This window comes from Panthera tigris, chromosome E3 (genome assembly GCF_018350195.1).
Source record: "Panthera tigris isolate Pti1 chromosome E3, P.tigris_Pti1_mat1.1, whole genome shotgun sequence".
Classification (NCBI taxonomy): domain Eukaryota; kingdom Metazoa; phylum Chordata; class Mammalia; order Carnivora; family Felidae; genus Panthera; species Panthera tigris.
Window position 1 is genome coordinate 19715503 of NC_056675.1, and position 22852 is coordinate 19738354.

General features: G+C 54.1%; 1 protein-coding gene across 1 annotated transcript in view; it reads right to left on the reverse strand.

The window, feature by feature from the left end:
- Positions 1-22852, reverse strand: part of KATNIP (katanin interacting protein) — a 193290-nt gene that overhangs the window by 116801 nt on the left and 53637 nt on the right. The window contains 4 exon segments of the mRNA XM_042972321.1: positions 770-898; positions 5783-5914; positions 15734-15831; positions 17412-17581. Coding sequence (XP_042828255.1) covers positions 770-898; positions 5783-5914; positions 15734-15831; positions 17412-17581 — 529 coding nt within the window.

Below are 22852 nucleotides of genomic sequence, written 5' to 3' on the forward strand. Positions count from 1 at the left end.
CCTGCTGGTAGCCTCTTTTATCTGGAATAACCTTTCTCACTTATGCCATTGGTAGTTTTGAAGCCTCCATGTGAACTGTTTTGTAGACAGTCCCTCAATTAGGCTTTGTTTGGTTGTTTCCTCATTGGGTTTCATTTTTGAAAAGCACTGTTCGTCAACGTTCCCAGCTATGGGTTCACTGAGGAGATAGACACTCGGCAAAGGAGAGGTCTTCTCGATCATAAGCACAACTGACAGATGGCCACCTCTCAGCACCTTGCTTCCAGGCTGAACATCAATGATATTTACAAGACTGTGCCCCTCCAGAGAGCTGGGCACTTTGGGGAGCAAAAGCAGGCCAGCGCAATTCCCAGCCTAGGATTGTTAATTGCAAGGAATAAGGAGTCACGGGGTTGAGGTTTCCAGTCTGGGTTTCTCTGAGGGCTGGGTGAACAACATCCTTTCTCTCGTCCTCAGTTTCTCCAAACTACAAAATGAGGACGAAAGTACCTAGCAGTTAACTCACAGGGTTAATGCAGTGATGGATGCTCCACACTCAGCGCGGTGCTTAGCACTTAGTAAATGTTCATCTAACGTGAGCTTCTACCCACATGAAAAACTAGATCGTTAAGTCAAATCTCACACGTATTGTTTTAAACCTAACGGGTGGGCTAGAGGTTTTCTGTTAAAGCCAAATCCTGGTGTGATTTTCCTATCCTACAGCCCAGCTGCTTGGCTACGGCAAAGACCCTGGCCCTTCGTGGGGTTATGAGGCTGAAGTCCATCTTACCATTACATCCTGAATAGTTAAGAGGATCCTTTCTTTGTCTGCACTGCTGGCAGGGTCTGGTAATCCATGTGCATTCAGAAGGGAGACATTGAAATCACAGGGCGTGGTGCCCGTAGGAGACTTGGTACCCTAGGGGCAAGCAGAGAGAATGGGCGTGGTAAAAGCAATTTACGTCCCTGAAGATGCGCTGGGTCCCTCGTTCTCTCTGTTGGTCTCCATGCCTCCCGTCTGCCTCCTCACCGTCCATCATTCTCGGCTCTCTCTCTCCCAAAGCTGAGCTGGTCAAACTCATCCCTGCCTTACCCACACCGCTGTAGGCACACGGTTAGTAAAGAGACCAGGATTCAAACTCAGGGCACCAACAACCTAGACACTGGGCTCAGTGAGTACCGAGATACGGCCTCCACATCTTGCTGAATAAAGAAAGTGGGATATCAAATAGTGTGGATGGTATATAATCCCATGTATGTGAAAACAGCTATAAAAAGTGAAGGAAAAAATGGTTCTCACTTGAAAGTTATTTAAATGGTAATCCAAAACAGAACTACCCAAGCAACGCGACGGGCTTAAAAACAATCTTTCATTGTTTAAGCCTCACCGTTGAAATTAATGAATGGCAAACTGGAGGGATTTGCTACAGGGCCCTCCCTGCTGGGAACCGGGTGGGATTCCCACTGGGGGATGCCTGGCCAGTGATGGCACCCTCTAATCTCCACGATTCCCATAGGTGGGTGAGCCGTCATGGGCCTCGGCAGAGTCCACACGTGGTGGACCTACTGGGGGCACACAGGCTGTGAACAGGTCTTCAGTTGTTTGTATGTGTCAGCAAATAGCAATGACTTTAAAACATCGAATTGTAATTGTGGGCAAATATCCAGTTCATCCCACACCAGGGTCCACACAGTGGAGGCATTCCAGAAGATGATGGGGCGGCCAAGTCTTCCCATCAACCCATCATGCTCGCAGGAAAAATCAAATAACTAAACTCAGGAATTACCACCACTCACTGGGGATGGGCCAGGACTGGAACATTCCAGATAAACCATCTCCTCTTGGATGTAATCAATACCTTTCATATGTTATGAATGTAAGAAATTTTTATTCTGGATGGATACACCCATCTATGACCTCTGGGGCAGTGGGATTATGAAAAGACTTTTATTTTCTTTGTATCGGTTAAATTTTATTTTTTTTAATTTTTATTTTTTATTTTAGACAGGCCGGGGGGGGGGGGGGGAAGAGGGGTAGAGGGAGAGAAAGAGAGAATCCCAAGCAGGCTCCAGGCTCAGCGCGGAGCCCAAAGCAGGGCTCGATCCCACAACGCTGGCGTCGACACCTGAGCCGAAATCAAAGAGTCAGCCGCTCAACCGACTCAGCCACCCAGACGCCCCGATACATTGTTTATTGTCTGTTTTATCTTCGGTGTGTAGAACGGTACCTGGGATCTGTCGCGGGGACCAGGCACCTGCAGTGCACGCACCTGTGTAAGGGGACAGCCGCTCCTCAGCTCCGACCGCTGCTGTTATGTAAGGATCTGGCTCCCAAACAGTTAGGATTTTTCAACAGAAGCCCCAAATTCCCATTTCGACATGGACTCTCCTGATTCTTAAATGTCAGCTAGTAATTCTTTCGAAAACACCGTGCAAGTCCATGGGCTGAGGCCAACGGAGCCTGTCTGCGGCATGCGGGTCTGCGAACTCGGAGCCCGCAAGAAATTGAAGATCACCAAGGGTATGATTGAAGGCAAACAGGCTGGTATGTTTCAACAGTGAAGGTCAGACGAAAAGTACACATGCGGACACGGATTTCCTTTTGCTCCCCCTCGGAGCTGCGTTTGCAAACAGTGTGAGGTGGCTGAATATATTTAGCCACACGCTTTTCTTCTTATTTTTTTTCCTCTCTAGTTCAGACTGCGTCTCTTAAGCCTTCTGCCTCGGCCGAAAACGCGTGTTACCATTTCACTCTTTGGCTTCGCAGGAAAGTAACTCCGAGGGGAAATTGACTGTGAAGCCTTACAGAGTGCCCCCTCAAGATGGGGAGAAAAAGGAAAGAAGGAAATACAGTCAAGCGCTCACAGTAGAGACAAGGCAGGGCGGGCAGGGCAGGGCCATGCTGCTTCAGAGCGTGTGTGCACCCAGGAATGCTAATGGAGCTTATAGCTCGTGGGGGGCGGGCTGCCTTGTGCTGCAGGCAGCCTGGGGGCTTGCAAAGGAAGGAATATATGTTCACTTAACAGGAGGTACCAGAGGAGAAGAGGGAACTACCCCACTTTTCGCGCCGAAGGCATGCACACATTCCGTGCGGGGCGGGGGCGTGGCCGGGACTGGACCGGGCTGAACTTGGCTACAGACCAGCCTCCCAAGCTAAGAGAAACTGATGGCTGTTGGCAGGGGCAGGTGCTCAGACCCTGAGCCGGGCGCCGTTCTGTTGTTCCAAAAGCAAGTGTGTACGTGTGTGAGCGCGTGTGCTGTGTTTGTGGTATGGGAGGTGGGTGTTAAAGGCAGTAAAGCCCACGCTAGAGTGTTGCCTACTGTAAAATCCCTTTAATACGGACTGGGTAGGAAACAAGGGCACTGGGTTAAGTCCATAAAAACAGCGCCACCCCCCCCCACCGGCCCCCTCCAGGAAGACAGAATTTCCAATTTACTTTTAGACTTTTGCAGCTGGGATGTGAAACAAAGCAACCCTTTGCTCTTTACCTGTCCTTCTTTTACGAGCAAAGAAGGAAATACAAACAGGCAAACACAACACAAGAATGTTTCCTGGACAATATTCCCACTTTTATGAGTGCTTTGCAGTTCTTAAAGGCAGGGTTTGGTACAGGAGCGGCATTCAAAAGCAAGATTTGGGGGGCACCTGGGTTGCTCCGTCACTTAAGCTTCCGACTTCGGCTCAGGTCGTGATCTCGCGGTTCATGAGTTCGAGCCCTGTGTCCGGCTCTGTGCTGACAGCTCAGAGCCAGGAGCCTGCTTCGGATTCTGTGTCTCCCTCTCTCTCTGCCCCTCTCCTGCTTATGCTCTCTCTCTCTCTCACGCGCACACAAATAAATAAACATTAAAAACAATTCTTTTTTTAAAAAAAGCAAGATTTTGTTCTTTTAGGGAGGCTATTGAATCTGCAGCCTGCACTCACAGCGGAACAAAGGCCCGGGGGATGGGACGGGGGATGGCCCGGGGGCCTCTGTCCTGTGGCGTCCCGATAATTTTGCTTCTATATAGACATGGCAATGATCTATGCACTCATTCTATATATAAAAGCGATGCCCTCAGAATAAAACCCAGCTATCTGGACTCGCCCCTCACAGCCCCCTCCACTCCCCTGCCCGGGGCTCATCGTGCCCTGCCTGGTCTGCCCCACACTCCCACCTTGCTCATGCTGTGCCTGAGCCTCATGTCATCTGTGCTTGCTGTTCCCTCTGCCTGCAATGCTTTTCCCACCAGGTTTCAGCTGAACTGTCACACCTGAAGGCAGCCTTCCCGCCCTCTCTGCCGTGTCTGACGCTGCCCTCTCTCCCCCACTGTTCCACCTTCCTCTGTTTTCTTTGCAGAACGTGACCATACCTGCAATTATCGCTTTCTTTATCTCTTGGTCTATTCTTTTTTTTTTTCAATTTTATTTTTTATTTCTTAAAACTTCCATCTAAGTTAGTGAGCATATAGTGCAACAATGATTTCCTTAGTGCTCCTTCCCGATTTAGCCCATGTCCCCTCCCACAACCCCTCCAGTAACCCTCTGTTTGTTCTCCATATTTAAGAGTCTCTTATGCTTTGTCCCCCTCCCTGTTTTTATACTACTTTTGTTTCCCTTCCCTTATGTTCATCTGTTTTGTCTCTTAAAGTCCTCGTATGAGTGAAGTCATAGGATTTTTGTCTTCCTCTGACTAATTTCACTTAGCATAATTCCCTTCAGTTCCATCCACGTGGTTGCAAATGGCAAGATTTCATTCTTTTTGATTGCAGAGTAATACTCCATTATATACATATGCCACATCTTCTTTATCCATTCATCTGTCGATGGACATTTGGGCTCTTTCCATCCTTTGGCTACTGTCGATCGTGCTGCTATAAACATGGGGGTGCTTGTGTCCCTTGGAAACAGCACACCTGTATCCCGTGGAGAAATGCCTCGTAGCGCCATGGCTGGGTCGTAGGGTAGTTCTAGTTTTAGTTTTTCGAGGAACCTCCGTACTGTTCTCCAGAGTGGCTGTGCCAGCTTGCGTTCCCATCTTGGTCTCTTCTTTATTGTCTACCCCCCACCCCCACCCCCGCCCCGGAGTATAAGTTGCTTAAGAATAGGGCCCCCGTGCGTTTTGTTTGTTTCTGTGTCTCTGGTGCCAGGGACAGAGCCTGATGCTCCGAAGTGGGTGCCCAACCAATGCCTGCTGAATAGAAGCCCAGCACGCACCGTCGGAGGTCCCTGGATTTCACAGGTGACACGGCGGTTTCAGGAGGGGACCGAAACGCCCCATTGCCTGCCTCATCAGCGGCTGCGCGGCTGTGGACTCTTGAGCTACAGTTCTGTGGGGCTTCTGGGCATTTCCGTGTGTGGCTTCTGCTGCCCCAGGGGGTGGGGTGATACTCAAAATCTTTAACAGCAGGTGCATACATACAGTTGTGGCCAGGCTGAGTATCAGCTCTGCCCGCCTCCCCTCCCCTCCTTGCCCCACACTCCGCCCCAGCCTCTCGGACCCCGGCAAGTGTCACTTCCTCGAGGAAGCCTTCCTGGATACCCTCTCTCCTGGGCCCACCACGCCCTGCCCCACCCCTCAGCAAGCTCTTGCGGTGGAGGGACTGTAGGCTGTTGCCTCTTTGGGGTCGGACGCCAGCCCTTCTGACACCTGGACACCGTGTGCCTGGAGGAACATCCAGCATGTGGCCCGGCCTGGGTGCTCGTCACGGCGTGCGAAAGGGAGGACAAGAGTGAAGGAACTTAGGGACAGAAGGAGGGAAGGAATAAACAGCTGTCACAAAGTGCCCCCAGAGCCGCTACAGCACAAGCTGAGGCCAGTCCTACCTGTGGACGGTCCCCGGAAGCGTCCTTGGCCTTGACGGTCACATCCCCACACGGCTCAAAATCTTCAGAAGGGTCCAGAGGCGGCTCGATGTGCAGCCGCGGGCCAGCTTCCGTCCTGATCTGTACCGATTTCTATACAGAAAAAGTCAGATTGCTTGAGACGTGATGGGAGGAGCATCTGAATTCCTCCGAGGGGTGAGCACGTTAGCGGCTGATGGCGAGGCGGTAGGTCTGCATGGGTCACGCCACCTCTGCTCAGAAGCCCTGACTGGAGGGCCGCCTGGGTGGCCCGGTCGGTTAAGAATCGGACTTCGGCTCAGGTCATGATCTCGCGGTTCGTGAGTTCGAGCCCCGCGTCAGGATCTACCCGGTCAGCACAGAGCCCCCCTCAGATCCTCTCTTCCCCTCTCTCTCTGCCCCTCCCCTGCTTATGCATGCGTGCACTCTCTCTCTCAAAAGTAAAAAAAAAAAAAATTAAAAAAAAAGTCTTTACTGGTTCCTACTGCACAAAGGGTGTTCAGAATTTTTCACTAACTTTTTAGCTTGAAGTACTTTCTCAGTAGAATTTCAGTGGGTGTTACACTCCCCCCATATTGGCTTTGTGATCAAATAAGTTTAGGAGACCCTGGGTTTTCCTCGGGACTTCTCAGGGCTGGGGCCGGGGTGGCACAAGGGAGGCACCCAGGGAGCAACATTTAAGAAGGGGCTCCCTCTTAACAAAAATAATATAAAAACAGGGAGGGGGACAAAACAGAAGAGATTCATAAATATGGAGAACAAACTGAGGGTTGCTGGAGGGGTTGTGGGAGGGGGGGATGGGCTCAATGGGTAAGGGGCACTAAGGAATCTACTCCTGAAATCATTGTTGCACTGCATGCTAACTAATTTGGATGTAAATTTTAAAAAATAAAAAATAAAATTTAAAAAAAAGGAAGAAGAAGGGGTTCCCTCTTGGGTGCCCTGCATGTGCACGAATCCAAGAGTGAGGGCCTCCTTAAACTTCCTGCTCCGGGCCTCACTCGAGTGAGGCCTGGCTATTAAAAGGAGGGACAGGTCGGCCAAGCCATGCATACTGGGTTCGTTACCCCGCTGCGGGACAGAGATTTATTTTATTTTTTCTTAAGTTTATTTATTTTTTTGAGAGAGATAGAGAGTGAGCAGGGGAGGGGCAGAGAGAGAGGGAGAAAGAGAGAATCCCAAGCAGGCTATGCACTGTCAGCACAGAGCCCGGTGTGGGGTTTGAACTCATGAGCTGTGAGAGCATGACCTGGGCCGAAACCAAGAGTCTGACGCTTAACCGACTGAGCCACCCAGGCGCCTGGGGACAGTGATTCATGCCTTTCCCCTCATGCCCTGGGTGAGAAGCCTCCACCCCTGTGAGACTCGGCTTCCCCACCAGCCTAGTGAACTTGATGATGAAGAAAATGACGCCGGGGCCTTACTGCCCTGCGGGACTCTCACTGGGTAGGACCGAACACCTTTCTCATCCACGGTCACGCCGCCCCACCCGCCCACCCCCGCGAGCGCGTTCACATTATGCATCACGACACTGAATGCACACTGAGCGCCCCTCCAAGTCCTTCGCGTGCCTTTGCTCGTTCGGTCCTCACAGCAACCCCAGGGGGAAACCGAGGCACAAGGCCACAAGCCCCTTGCCCAAGGTCGCACAGTGAGGAAGCCGCAGAGCCTCGATCTGAACCCCAGCAGCACAGCTCCAGAGGCCTTGCTCCAAACCAGGGATGGGTCCGTGTTTCCTGTACAGACTAAGGATTTTAGGTCCTGCCAATCATATGGTCTCTGTCACCAGAATTCAGCTGTCCCATTGTAGCTGGAAAGCAGCCATAGATAAAGCCTGAATGAATGGGCTTGCCTGTGTCCCCAAAAGACTTTATTTATAAGAACAGGCTGTGGCCAGATTTGGCCCGAGAGCTGTAGTTTGCTGAGGGACCCCAGTACTAACCACCACACTATAATGCCCCCCAAAAGGCACGTGAAGGATAAATGTGCCCGGCCTGGGCTACAGGATGGAGGGAAATGAAGGAACTTCCTGAGAACACCTAACACTCAGAAAAGTAGGCAGGGGCTTGGCTATAGATCATGCGAGAAAAAGATCTTGGAAAGAAAGTTTAAAAAAGAAGAGAGAGAGAAAGAGGCTGAAAAAGGCAGACAGGGGGCCCCTGTTGGGGAACAGGGAGGACGCAGAGGTGCCGAAGGAAGGTGCTTTGGGACACTTTTCCTTCCATAGGCGATCCTGTCACTTAGCGATGCCCCCCAGGCTCCGACACCAAGTGTGAGCTCGCTGCCTCCCAGGCTGCGTCAGCTTGCTCTCAGAGCATTTCTTAGCGTCAGCAGACCTATGGAGGGTAAGCAGGATCCAGGCCGGGAGACACCTGGGAGCTTTCCTGCCTGGGGCCAGGATGAACCTGAAAGGGGTTTGAAGTTCATCTCCAAGATGGATTTTCTACCACAGACGCTGGGGAGGCCAGGCTCCTCCCCACTCCTCAGGATCCACTCAAAAACACCCAAATGCTGAAATGGAGATGGAGAGTGAGAGAGGCAGAGACAGTGGCGGGGGGGGGGGGTGGGGAGAGAGAGAGAGCGAGAGGAGGGAAGGCAGGAAGGAAGGAGCCGGTGGGGAAGGGAGAAGAGGAGGGAGGAGGGAGAAGGGGAAGGGGCTGGGAGGGAGGAGCACCAGGCATGGGGCACACAGCCTGGCCCCTCTACAGGCTTCTGTTCCTTTATCCAGAAAGGGAGGACTCAGACGAGGACCTTACTCGTGGAAGGTCCAGGCACCAGCAGTATTGGCTTCTCCTGGGGATTTGTGAGAAATGCAGAATTTCAAGCCCCATCTCAGAGCTGCGAATCGGAATCTGCATTTTCACAAGAGCCCAGGCGGCTCGCACGCACACTCCAGTCTGAGCAGCGTGAGGTCTGTGAAGGCTTGCGGCGGGTGCTTCCGTCTGTGCTGCACGCGCCCCCCTGTCTTCTGGCAAAGGCACCCTGATTTTCTTTTGGGAAATCCTCCCCCTCCCCACCCCCAATCCAAGTGTTCATGTGGAACGGAGTCCACGGGGGGCTGGAGCATAGGACAGGCCCAGGCGATCTGAGCATTAGATCCTGCTGGCCCAGAGCGACCAGGTGACAGAATGCACGGTGGAGGCTGACAGTGGTCACCTTGGTGCCACACAGAGCAGCACAGGGAAAAGCAGAGTTGAGAGATGGAGAACGGGTCGTGCAACACTGTCTGAGCACCTGGATCCAGCCATACCTGAACCCCAGTTTCCCGCTGCCAAGTAAGAGAGCTGGCATTAATGCAGTTTTGCTGGTCTGATCTGAAGTATAAATATGAGAAAGAGCTCCAGCATTCAAGGAGGAGAGCCCCGGTATGCCTCTGTCCTCTGCAGCCTTCCCATCCTCCCTTTTCCCAGAAGCGCCCCTCTCCCTTCCCAGGAGCTTGTCACAACTGCTCGCCTGGCCGAGAGGTCGGGAGATGGGTTTGCAGTAGGCATTAAGGCACTTAACCAGCAAGCCTTTACTGAACACGGACTGCATACAAGGTTCTGGAAGCATGTTGAGATAGTAAAAAAAAAAAAAAAAAAAAAAAAAAAAATGTAACAACCCGTGCCCTGGTCTCAAGGAGTTCACACAGAACTTGCAACAGAAGAACGCGTTTCTGAAGCAACACGTAACAAAATTAACGTGGTCCCGGAAGAGTTTTAAATGCCGAGTGGGCGCCGCCGGAGGGGAATAAATAGTCTCCCATCTGGCCTGCTCTCCCACCGCAGCCCCGGGGCTGTACCTCCGCCACCACTGGAGGAGAAGGGGAGCTGCCTCACCCACATCAAGACGCCCACCTCCCAATAAGCGCACGAGGCTGGAGGGTTCCAACCCAGCCCCCGGGCAGCGCCCGCTCCCCGCCGCCCACCTTCACGTGCTGGTGAGCATGATGCCCGAGCGCCTGGCTGGCTCCCCATCTGGCACGTTGCTTTACCTGGAGTGGGTGTTTGTAAGTGGCTGCTTTCTCCTGCCTCCTGGCAGCGCCCAGACCCGGGTGGACCCTGGTGCTATCAGCCACGCATCGGGACGGGATTTTAAAGCCCTGACACCCGAACACCCATGTTCCAGTTTGCCCGCCCAAGGGCAGATCTTGCCCTCAGCCACACGCAACCCAAGGCCACGCTCAGAGTTATCTGTGTGTATCTGCCGCCCCCTTAGCAAAGCATTCTAAGAGATGCGCGTGCAAGCTGCTGTCAATGCGAAAGATAGACGGAGGCTAGGGGTTGCCCTGTATGGTTGTTCAGGTTGTGTGGTATGCAAACGGCTCCCTCTAGAGGTAGGAGAGCTCCGAAGATACTGACAGGCAGGCTTGGGGTGGGGAGGAAATATACCCTATTTGATATGTTCTTCCCGGATTTTCCTGATCTCTTACAAATAACAGCGCTCGACACTCTGACAGTGTGTGTCGTGCAAGGTCGCCGTAAAAGCCGATGCTTTATGGGCTGTTTCATTTATTGTCCTCTCTGCAGGGGTTTCCAAAACTCAGACACAGGAAAACAAAGGAAAGGGCTTCACGTTTTGACTCATGAGCTTCCCTGGAGGTGTCTGCAGCTGCCTAGCCCACAACAGGAACCCGGATACGACAGTGGAGTGAGAGCAAAGCCTTTGCTTTAAAGTGCAATGAACTTGCTTTCCGGGCCTTGAAGGAAAGCCCACCCCCACCGTAAATTGCTGAAAGGCCAATCCCTTCACTACCAATTTAATGCTAAGAGCCCATGACGTTCATCAAATCTGACAGCATTTTGGTAAACGACAGCTCTGTTGATTAGGCCGCTGTCCACCCAAGTATTACAAGGCTGAGGAAGCCATAAATCTTAATCCGCTGATAGCAGGAGAAAGATCTGAGGCTGAGACGTGGTGGGGGATAAAGACTAGTGCCAACAGGAGCCCATTGATCACCTCCAGGCCGGTCCACGGGGCAGGTGGCAGCTCAGTCCCGGGACGGGTTTTACAGGTGCAGCCAGTCAGGCTCCAGGCCAGCGTTTGGATGAGCCGGTGACCTTCCGGCGCAGGGATCCTTGAGCCCGTGCGCCTGGGGGAGCCCCTTCCAGCGGGGGCATCTCGACCCCAAAGTGCTTCCTAGTTGCGGGGGGCAAGCCCCTAAGAAGGGAGGTTATTCTACAGGAAGACACGAAGGCCTGGTCACCGGGAAGGGGCCGTGTGACCCAAAGGAATTTCAGGCAACACTCAGAACAAGTGGCTGGATGCAAGCTGGAGAGTGCAGAGGGCCACAGGGAGGAGGCAGAGTGCTGGCCAGGGGGAGACTGTGGCCGCCATGTCCCCGGCTGACCCAGCTGTGGTCTGAGATGACACACTGAGTGCCTGTGTGCCCCCCACCATCCCTCCTGCTGGGCACAGCCATACGGGAGAAACCCCAGGACTGGGACAGGGCTGTAGTGCCTCTCCTGACGGGGTGGCTTTTGAGGACTGGCCACCACTGGCCACCGGGGGATTCTGCTTCCCTCACCGCCGCCTACCTCTGGCTGCCTCCAAGGATGGTGAGGCCCACCCAAAGGGGTGAGGGAAAGACTGCCTTCCTCTCTCTCCTTCGCACCCGAAAATCCGTCCCCGTGTGCTTCCTACCATGGAGAAACTTTCTACTTAACCCCACTTCTTGGGGCCAAAGGAAACCCGACCAGAGCCTCTTCCTGGTGCAGTCGGTACATTGGGGCTACTTACTGTCCTGGACAAGAAGCTAGGGGACCCAGGCCCCGCTCAGGGAACAGCTCTGGGGCGGGCAGGCTTTGCGTCATCCGACCCGGCCCACCTCCGCTCACACCCTCTCAAGGCGGGAGTGGGCATCTGGTCCAGGCTGACCAACTGAGGCATTGTCCCGGACAATTTCAACAAAGACCGGCAGGGAGAAGACACGAAGGGGTGGGTCGAGGAAGCTGAGGTGACCAGGGGACTCTGGGAGTTAGGGAAGGTGCGAGGTGGAGGCTGGGAGGATGAAGAGCCGAAAGCTGGAGAGACAAAGGCCTGCTTCAAAGCCTCCTGCCTGGTCCTCCTACAGCCACCTGGCCCCACGGGCATCCTTCGGCATGGGGCAGAGGGGATCTTTCCAAAATGTGAGCCCAAACACGCAACTCTCCTACTGAAAACCCTCCAGAGGATTCCCCACATTTAAAATGGAATCCAGGGGCGGGGGGTCGGGGGGCAGCGCCTCGGTGGCTCAGTCGGTTGAGCATCCGACTTCGGCTCAGGTCACAATCTCACAGCTCGTGAGTTCGAGAACCCGTGTCGGGCTCTGTGCTGACAGCTCGGAGCCTGGAGCCTCCTTCGGATTCTGTGTCTCCCTCCCTCTGCCTCTCCCCGGCTCACGCTCTGTCTCTGTCTCTCTCTCAAAATAAATAAACATTAAAAAAAATTTTCTTCCAAATTTATTTCTAGAGCTACTCTCCCCCAGCAACGACCCTGTCCGTCTCCCCCCCCACCCCCCTCCTGCGTAGCACTTGTTTCTTTGCTTACTTGCTCCTGGTCCTCTGCCTGCCCGCCCACACACCCCGGAACCGTGAGCTCCAGGAGAGCCGGGCCAGGCCTGCCTCGGTCACGGCTCGGACCCCAGCGCCTCTCCGTGTCCACAGTGGAGCAGGTGCTCGGTAGAGGTCACCGAATGAACAACGGACTGAATAAATGAAGGAACACCCTGGAGTGAAGCCCTGAGGTCTCCAGGCAGAGCCGCCCTCGGCACCTGCCCCCCACGGACGACAGTGACGGTCGTGACCGTCTACCGCCTGCTTCCTCTGTGCCGGGCGCTGCTGGCCATGTTGCACAGACACCGGCTCACCCGGTCCTCATGAACTACCCTACCAGGCGGGTGCCATTCTTAACCCCAGCTGCAGACAAGGAAACGGGCACAGAGAGGTTGAGCAGCTTATCCAGGGCCACACAGCTAGGAGGAGGTGGAGCCCGGGCTTTGATGTACGGCCGCGGGGCTCCTGAGTCGGTAAGCTTAAACGCCTCCTTGGATTTGTCCGTCCCCTGCCGCCTGGTGCTCCTACCCGAAGCTGAAGGACCCCCTGTGACACACACCACGCCCGCACTCCCTCCGGGCGGCCTGGGAAGTTTGCACGCAAAGCTCAGAGACCTCACACCGCCGGGGCACACAGCTAGGAAGTAGGTTCACCCCAAAGCCCATTCCCGTCTCTCCAGGGGACGCAGGTTCAAACGCCCCAGGGAGCCAGGCCGGAAATGGAAAGGCAGGAAGCCCCCCCCACCCCCCACCCCCCACCCGTGTGAGAGAAGCAGTGGCCACAGCACAAGGCCACCACACCTGCCACTGGGCCTCAGCTCTGGGGCGCTAAGGGGAGTGGTGAGGACTGCGGCAAACAGAAGCACTTTGCCCAGCCTTACCGGGGTAGGGGGCAACCACCACTCTGCTCTAAAGGCTGCCTCGCAGAGAGGGGAGGCTGGCGTGAGGGCCAGATCTTTCCATTTTCCCAGGGAAGTAGGAATCTAGCTTTTTAAAAATATAGAAGAACTTTCTGAATTTAAATGTTAGCAAGTGACTAAGTCTTTTTTAAACTGTGTGAGTCCAAAAAACACCCTCCAGGGGACAAGTTCAGCCCACAGGCCTCAAGCTGCGCGCTCCCGAGTCCAGCAGGCCATATGCCTGGAACAGTCACCACGTCTGTCTTGCAGGCTGGGCGGTCCCCAGGCCTTTATAGCCGAGGGGGGGACTCCTGGGGCAGGACCAGAGCCTTATCTGATTTTTTTTTTGTTTCGAACCCCAGAGCCCCACACAGTGCCTGGCCCGTGGTAATACATCTTTTTAAATGAAAGGATGATTTGTCTCGAGACATGGCTTCTACCCCTCTCACGACTTCCGCGCGTTCTCTGGCTTGTCCATCTTGGAGGAGTGGTCCCCAAGGCACGGTAGTGGTGGGGGTGGGCTGACCCCCAGGACCCATTCCACTTCCCTCCTAGGGTGGCTTTACGTTCAGGAGAGGCCGGAAAGTCAGCCCGTGTTTCCCAGATACCCTTTCCGTGGGGGTTCTGGATGCGAGCTGGGTGCAGCCGATCCGACGACTTCATACAAGGCAGGGGACGCGGAAATGAGGTGGAAGCAAGGGGACACATGCCGGCTGATTCTGTGCTAACCACAGTGCAGAGGTGAGGGGTTTTGCAAGTGTCCCAGCCTGGCCGGACAGGCTACGGGCATCGTTGCTCTAGCAGGCGCGGCATCATTCGAGGCCATCGGTTGTGGCGGGAGCCACCTGGTTCCCGGATGACAGCTCAGGTGACCCAGCCCTGATGCGGATCCCCCACCTTCCCCACTGGGCCCTAGGGAGCAGTTCTCCTGGCAGGCTGTGTGAGAAGCACAGAGACCTTGTGAGCACCGGACTCCCTGTATTCCATCCATCTCTGATTAAAACGGCCTGAATGGTCTCTACTGTTAGGCAGTGACTGACCCCTGACTGATACGGTACAGAAGGACAATTACAGCCTTCACGGCATCGGGAAGCTAGGAAATTAGCCATGATTAGGCCCTGTGAAGTGTGGGACCACAGGGAGAGGCTGGGGAGGGATGCTAATTAATCTTAGGCCAAGTCTTTTAAATTGCACAGGCTCTGGGGCCGGCCATTAAGTCACAGTCTAAGATGCAAATATGGCTCCTGATAATAGAAGGCACTCAGAACAAGCAGAAGGAGGGTCTGAAGTGGGAAGTGGAGACAGGCCTCCTTAATGAGAAATTAACATTCATTGCTGGGGACAAAAGGAGGCCTCCAGGCTGCGTGCCCTGGAGGCCTTGCTCAGCAAGCCCCGGCAGGAACACCCAGCCACGTTTAATCACAGACCCACAAAGGCAGGGGAGACCAGTGGGTTTGGGGGTCACCGGTCCAGTGTTCAAACGTCAGCCTACCCTCCTCCCTTAGCGGCTGCGTGACCCTGAGCAGGTCACCTCACTTCTCTGGGCCTCAGTTTCACCAATGGCATGATGAGGATAGTTACAGACCTACAGGGTTATCGCACAGATGGGCCAGTAAAGCTTATGGAAGTATTTACTATAGACCCACACATACAGCCCCGTGCAGAAGGTTCTAAGGGCAGTACTTCCCAACCTGGGTGAACACAGGATTGAAAAGGATTACATACCATTGCTTAAGCCGCACCTCAGACCAGGTGAGTCAGAATCCCTGGGGGGGGGGTGGGGGGGGGGGCTCCCCAGGTGGTATGAACGTGCAGTGGGGGGTTGAGAAGCACTCATCCCAAGCAAGTGGCCAGATAAGGACCACGTGGGCAAGAACACCACGCTTGGAGCAAAGGTCTGGGCTGAGGTCTTGATTCTGGTTGACCTTGGAAGAAAGCTCACTTAGCTTTTCTGAGCATTCAAGTCTGTGGCTCCCTTAGAAGAGGAAGAACATTGGAACTTTACCCTGCAGGTCTGCCTCGAGGGCAAAGGAGAGGAGTCACGCGGGAGCCCGGCTCGTACCTGGTTGGCACTCAAGAACGCCAGCTGCTGGCGTCAGCACCATCAACAAGCAGCCCTAAGTGCATCTCAGGTCTGTGGGGCAGGGGCTTTGCCTTGTTACCCACTGCATCCCTGGCATCAAAGACTATGCCCGGCACATAGTAGGTGCTCAATAAAAGACAGCTGTATGAACGAGTCATCACGAAGGGGGCTGAGAGTGCGCACGTGATCCTCCTGCGTAGGGCTGGGGTGACCCCATCGGAAGGGAGGATCACGCCACAGAGAGAGGGCTGGGAGGTCCCCAGTCTCCTCCACTCCCCAGGGGCCAGGACTGCATGCAAAGAGGCCACCTGCAGGGTGCCCGGCCAGCCCCACCGCTGCCCGCGGGGATTCTGAAAGGTTCTGTCACAATAACCCTGCTCCTTCTTCTAAAACACGAGCTCGGGCCATGTGTCTTGACTCTCCCCCCAGGGTTTCCTGACCTGGTGCCATCCTCGGCGCTGAACTTTGGAAGGGGCTGTCCGCGAGTTGCGTCTTAAAGCTTCTTCCGCTTCTCGAAACAGGGTTCTTCGCCCGTAATCTGCACCAGACATGAGAGAAGGGGATTTGGTGAGGCGCCCGTGACAAGCTCACACCCAAGGCAGATTCATGACTCACATCTAAAACGCACATCAGGTGCCCAAAGTCCCGTCTGCGGAGCGGGCCACTGTAGTCCCATTGGTAGCCGCAGGGTGTTAGGAAACAAGCCAAATGCGCAGCGAAAAGGGCAAGGGTAGTAAGTCACAGCTGAATCAGGCAGGTCTATGTACAAAAGGAAAAATCTCCGACATACGGAAGCAGGGCACACACAGTGGGCACAATCGGCCAGCGTTTGTGTAAAAGAGGAGAGGGGAGATATATTTGTTGAATGAGTAAAGATACTACTCTGTGGCCCAAGTAGAAAGACCGTTACCTGCACCTCCCTGAAACCCGGACCAGGAGAGGCCTGCACCTGCCAACTAGCAGCAGGCTGGCCAGAAGCCTCGTCCGTGAAACCGTGAAACCTAGAAGAATCATTCCATTCCCCTTGTTGCCCTGGGGGCCAGGAAGCTCATTCTAAACTCTAAGCTCAACTGCAGTGGCTCTCCTAGGGGAAGGTTTGGGGACATGACTTTCGCCTTTTAACTCCTCGTTTTGACTTTTACCGTCTATTTTACTGTTGTTTTGGCTTTTGCCGTCTATTAATGGCTTGGGATATCTACCGTACCTGTAAGGCAATGAATTAGAACAACACAGATCAAGATTATTGTCTGATGGACATTTTACATTTCTTATGTCAGTTAGTCTTCCCGGCAAGCCCGCAAGGTGGACGTGATTGTTCCCATCTTATAGAAGAGGAAACTGAGGGTCAGAGAGGACCCAACTGCCAGAGGTTTCAAAGCCAGAGAGTGGCAGAACAGAGTTCAAAGCCAGCCCTGCCTCATTCCAAATGCTCTTCCTGTAACTCAGTAGCACACCGGCTTCTCAGATAAAGCCGCCCGACGTGGAGGGCATGCTGGCGCCCCGGGGATGGGCACCCCTGTTAGTCCCATTTGAAAGATGAGGAAACAAAGGCACGTGGCCAAATTGGGACCCGACCCCGTGTGCTCTGCCATTTCATTCATTTTACCGCCAGGTCATTTTTATTGGTGCCTATTTTGGGCCAGCCCCTCGGTGGGGTGCTCGTATTGCCCCCCCCTCAGCTTTCAGGACAGGACACATGAAATCTGTTGAAAGTACATGGAGCATGGATTAACTAAATTCAGAAATGAACAGTGGGAATCAAATATCACCCAGGGGTTAGGTACTGAGGTTAAGACAGATCCAGTGAAAATCGGGTATCATTTCAATTATCCTAGACATTTCCTTCAATTATTGGCACTATGAAACATAAAAGCCAGGAATTTACCGCCCTGGCCACCTTCGCCCTGGGGTAATGGAGGCCAAGATGACCCTTTAAAAGGAAGAAAAAAGGGTTTCTCTCTCTTCCTCCCTCTCCTGCTCTCTTTCTGGCCAAGCGGGCACAGTTAGTGTGTATGTAGGTTAACCGGTCATTTGCTGGGAAGTTCACGTGCATCGGATGTGGGTCCGCGGTGCCGAACGAGCTAGCGCGTTGCAGGGGCCGGACGGGCCAGTGCTCACCGTGCGTCCCCTCGGCGTGCGAGGCGCTTCTGGTGAAGTCGGGGTGGACAGCTTTCCGGGGTGAGGTCTTCAGCTCAGAGTTGGCCCCGTTGACGTAGACGGAGAAGCCTTGTTCCAAATGCTCCAGTCTCAGCTGCATGGGGTCCTTGGATCTCAAGTGCTTGAGTATCCTGGAAGAGAAACGATCATTCATTCCTCGTTCTGGAAGCCTGGGCCGCCCACCCCCGACGCGGGGGATGGGGGGGAGAGAACTACCGCTCTGATGGGCAAAGCATCTCGAATCGGGAGGCCGGGTGGCGGGCGCCCAGCTGTTCATCGACAAACAGCCTGGAAGAGGCCCATTACGCACACAGAGAAGCAGCAAGGGGGAGACTGTTTCGGGCCCGGCAGGGCTGTTTCTGCTTTCGTTCTGAGGCCCAAGCGCAGGTTAGTGGCGACGAAGGCACACGTCGTCCTCGCCCCGCGGTGGCTGAGACAGAAAGCAGGCGCGTGTGCGCATTGCCTCCACACAGCCTGGGTTTCCTGGGAGACCCCAACCTCATGCATCTCCACGTTGTGTGGACGGTGGCACCTTCTCCAGCGTGCAACGAAACATGCTGGGTCTCAGGTCGTAAGCCTTTGCGAGAGATTTCCTAGAATATCTACGAAGCAGGAAACATCCCACGTCAGACCAGGCAGACTGACTCCTTTTGCTTCAGGAAACAAACGCGTTCTCAGACGCTCACCCCTGGTATCCCCAATGTCATCATCTTATATGCCGATGCAGTGAAAGAACATATCAATGTAGGCTTTAATTCAAGATTAGTGACAGGATTGTCACACCCTCTGGCTGAAAGGGTCTCGGCGTCAACATGGCTGGCCTCTAGTTCAAGTTTTCTTGAAAGCCTTGGGTCTTTCCCAACTATACTGTAGTGCCATAAAGAGCGTGCAGCAACCTCGTCACCCCCCCCCCCGCCGTCCCCGTCCCCTGCCCCTGGAGCCGCTCCCGGCTCCAAACCCCAGGGCCTCCACAAACGTCTCTGCTCACTCCCGCGTCAACCGGATTTATTTCCGCACAGGAAGCGATGCAATCAAACCACATGGCAACGAGCGTGCATCCCCTTTGTGATTAAATAAGTTCCTACCAAACAAGCGAAATGTAAATGTTTTTAAAATATGGAAATAGGAATCACCTGGAGGGTGCGTACTAGGTGCCAAACTCTGTTCTAAATGCAGTGCGCATACGGGATCTGATGGTCGTCATCGGTGGTAGTTTTGCTCCGTAAAGTCACCGCAGACACTGAGTTGGTGACTACAGAAACTCTGTCCCCAGGGCAAAACACGGGATTTGGTTCCTGCGAGCCTCCGTCACAGCATTTTCATCAACTGATCAGTACATAACCTTGCTGTACGTGAGTTTCGGTTTAAAGGCACCTTATTTAACACAGAGTTGATGCGCTGACATCGAACTCACGGCCGACAGCAGTGTTCTAACTCAGGCCTGACGGAAGCTCGTCCAACGCGTGTTATTTTCTCCTTAAGAGACATCATAGCCTTCTCGCGCTTCGGCACACGACACGGCACTTTAGCGACAGGCCCGGGGGCCAGTGTCAACAGCAAAATCACCAACAAAAAGCATGAAAATGTGGAAAACGGGGCACTAAGTATACTGCGAAAAAGACGCTTTGTTTTGGGGGGAAAGGGTTGGAACAAGAAGGTAGAGCGGTCCTGTGTTCTACCAAAGTTGGGAATGTGTGTGTTGTACAATGAAAATGTTTTGCCCCTCTGCACGTGCCTTTGAATGACCACAAGAGCTCTGTAAATACTGACTTTGGGGTTATGAATAAATTTCAGGGAGTGGGTGAATTTGTATTCAGGGAACACGTGAATAATAAGGACTGACTGTATTAAGGCATTAATCTTCCCCCAACAACCCTATGGGGCAATTACTTTTATTGTCCCCAGGTAATAAATAAGAGAAGGGAGGCCCAGAGAAGTTGAGTCATTTGCCCAAGGCCACACAGCTGGTATGGTGGCAGGGCTAGGATGAAAACGTAAGCAATCGGACTCAAGTCTTTACCACAGCAAAGACAACCTCTGAAGCTAGCCAGATGCCGAAACGGGCAAACTTAGACATTGCTGGTAACTCACAGAACCTTCTCAGAAAGCAATATGAAAATAGAGAAAATGCCATATGCTTGGTCTTTCCCCAGTAAGCCCATTTCGGCAAGACATTCTTTTTTTTTTTTTTGAGAGAGAGAGAGTGCGCATATGTGCGTGAGCAGGGTAGGGGCAGAGAGAGATAGAGGGACAGAGGATTTAAAGCACGCTCTGAGCCCGAGGTGGGGCTCAAACCCACAAACTGTGAGATCGTGACCTGAGCTGAAGTCGGACGCTTAACTGACGGAGCCACCCACGCGCCCCAAATCATTCTTGACCAGGAACAATGGTCGGTGCTTGGGCATAACAAAACCCAGATGTCCAAAACCGGGGAAGCAGAACCTGAGATCTCACGCAGCTGACATCATCGCGTGGAGTGTGTCCAAACACGAGGAATCGCTTCTGACCGGTGGAGGGCGAAAGAGGCGGAATCAAAACGGTACGTGTGTGTGGTCAAGTGCAAAGTTGGAAAGAAGTGTGTCTGTGGACCCAGAGTGGGAGGTGATAAATGTGAGAATGCAATTGGTTGTTGAGGTAGGGCGGTGGCATTATGGGCGATTTCTTCGTTTGCTTTTTAAATGTTTCTCGAGCTGTTGACACATCCATCTTTTCAACAATCGTGGCAGGAACGTTTATTACCGACTTCTTATCTCCTGCCAGGCTTGGAAGCCCGGGAGATGATTGTCGGGCGGGCAACAGCATAAAACAGAAGGAAAACACAAGTAACTAAGAGACGCTTTCCAAACACAGCAATAGTTGGAGCAAACAGTCGGAGGTTTCAGCGGGCGCCTGGCAGCCCCCAGGGAGACAGCGCGGGGAGCCTGAGCCCCAGGAGGCCCAGAGAGTGGAAAGTCTGAGCACCCGGCCACAGACTGCCGGCCTCGACCTCCCTCCGGAGACCGCCGTGTCTCCTGATGATGCTATCCTGGTGGCTATGGTGGCATCCGTCACCCAGGATCTGGGACTGGCACTCGTGTGCGCGCTTCTGTATTTAAGCGGGACGATCTATGAAAATGCGGATTTACGAAACTGATAAATGGGGAGATAATTATCGAGAGTGTGAAAGGGATCGCTAAAGGAACTCCCTACTGCAGCTGAGCCTTCGGCGATACTCAGGTGGCACCAAAGAAAAGTGGTGGTTTTTTTGTTTTTGTTTTTGTTTTTTTAATGGATAGCCTGCTTTGCATAAAAAGCTGCCCTCGGTGTAGACGACTGAGGATAATCAGATTCAGCCTCTGCCCTGTCGAAGACGGAGCCCCTGCCACCTGTGCCCCATCACGCTCTATTCTCCTGTGGCTCACTGCCTCACCCTACAGGATTCTGTCTGTGTGTCTGTTTATTCTCCCTTCTGACCGCCAGACTCTGACCCCCGGGCACAGGGTCCATGTGGAGTGGAATTCTCTCCATACTTATTTCTGGAACCGGCGGCTTCAAGGCGCCCAAGGTCTAGCAGGGGAGAGAAAACATGGATGTGTATGCATCCTAACAGCCGCCGTGGACCCAGCGCCCATCACAGGAACCCTTCCTGTCTTAGCCAGTAGCGACCTGTGGGGCCACCCTGAGGAAGCAGGGCACCCTGAGCTAGCACCGGGTGTCATGAGGGAGTGTGGCGGGGGACATGAGGGGGTGGTCAGGGCACACGCAGGGGGCCAGCTGGCGAGAGGGTTCAGCCAGGCTCCAGGGGCAGTCACCTGGGTGTGACTGTGCTGGGGTTAATGGCTAAACCACCTTGGTCTCAGAGAGCTGTGGCTGCTGTGTGACCAGGCTGGCCACAGCGGCCCTTGGATCTCAGTCACCCCAGGGGGCACTCAAGGATTACCCGGAGGTCAGCTCAGGGAGAAGGTGTGTTTAACATTCAAATGACACCTGGGTGCCTAATCCTTCACCGGTCCTGGGATTAAGGTCCTACCATTGGCCTGTTTTATAGATAAATTTGCCCAAGGTCACAGAGCCCAGGAAGCAGCCAGGATTTAAATTCTGGTCCACGAAGCTCCAGAGTCCGTCTCCCAGCCACTGTTTCTTGTCTCCTCGCCAGGCTAGCATACCACGGGGGCTCTGAGCTAGCAGAGCGGTGGCTCCCACCTGGGGGCTTCCTGGAGGTGGTGGCGTTTGAGTCTAGCCTTGAAGGATGGAGAGGCGAAGGGCAGTGGTGCAGACCGCCTGCTGTTCCTCCCAGAACCCGGGTGCTCGCAGGCTCGGGTGTTCGTCCTTTAGGCTGTCAGCATCCCCCATCCGCGTGGGGGGAAGTGGCAGACGTGGGGGACAATGCTCCGCCCGGGGGAGGCTCTGCCGGTTCCTCGGCTTGTGTGACCTTGGGCAAGTCCCGCCACCCCCAGGGCCTGTTCCCCTTCTGCAAAATGAGCCCCAGAATGCCTCCACCTCTTAGGAATGTCATGAGGATGGAGTGGGGTATCCACTGAGGCTCCAGCTCAGAGACTGGTCCATGCCAAGCCCCGTTGGATGCCAGCTCTCCCCTTCCCTCTCTCTCTTTCTTAAATTTTTTTTTTAATGTTTATTCATTTTTGAGAGATGGACAGTGAGAGACAGAGCGTGAGCAGGGGAGGGGCAGAGAGAAAGGGAGACACAGAACAGAACCCGAAGCAGGCTCCAGGCTCTAAGATGTCAGCACAGAGCCCCGACGTGGGGCTCGAACTCGCAAACAGCGAGATGCTGACCTGGGCCGAAGGCAGACGCTTAACCGACTGAGCCCCCCAGGCGCCCCTCCCCAGCACTCCAGCCCTTGCTCTGTTGTGAGTCTGTCAGGCATGATGACATCTTTCATGAAGGTGAGTGACCAGAATCACTAAGTGTCCCCCGGGACGGGTTGTGCAGGGGTGACCCAGGGCAGTCACCTCTTCCCTACCCCTCCCCCGGGCCTCTTGGAGCACATGGCCATTTTCTGCTTCCTCTGGTGCAGTTATAAATAGGTGGCCTTGTACTCCCCTGCCACCCACCAGGGAGTTCCTCAAGGGCAACGGCTCTGGGGTGAACACCTGTTCGTTTTTCCTCGCCAGCTACGCTCCCCCACCTTCCAAACCCAGCCCCTCAGATCCCCTCTGGCAACTGCCCCGTTCCTTCTCTTACTCCGTGTGGTGTGGGTGAGGCTCACTCACTCCACCACCCAGCTTAAGGAGGTAGCCGAGGAGTGGTCAGCAAGACCATGGCACCTCACAGGCACAGGGGACGCCTGGCTCGGGGCTGGGGCTGGAGCCCTCCTCTGCACTTCCGCCGGAACTATCAGGAAGGAAGTGCTCTCTCCTTCTCGAGGCAGGATGTCAGCGTGGGGCCTCCAGTGGCTGCCT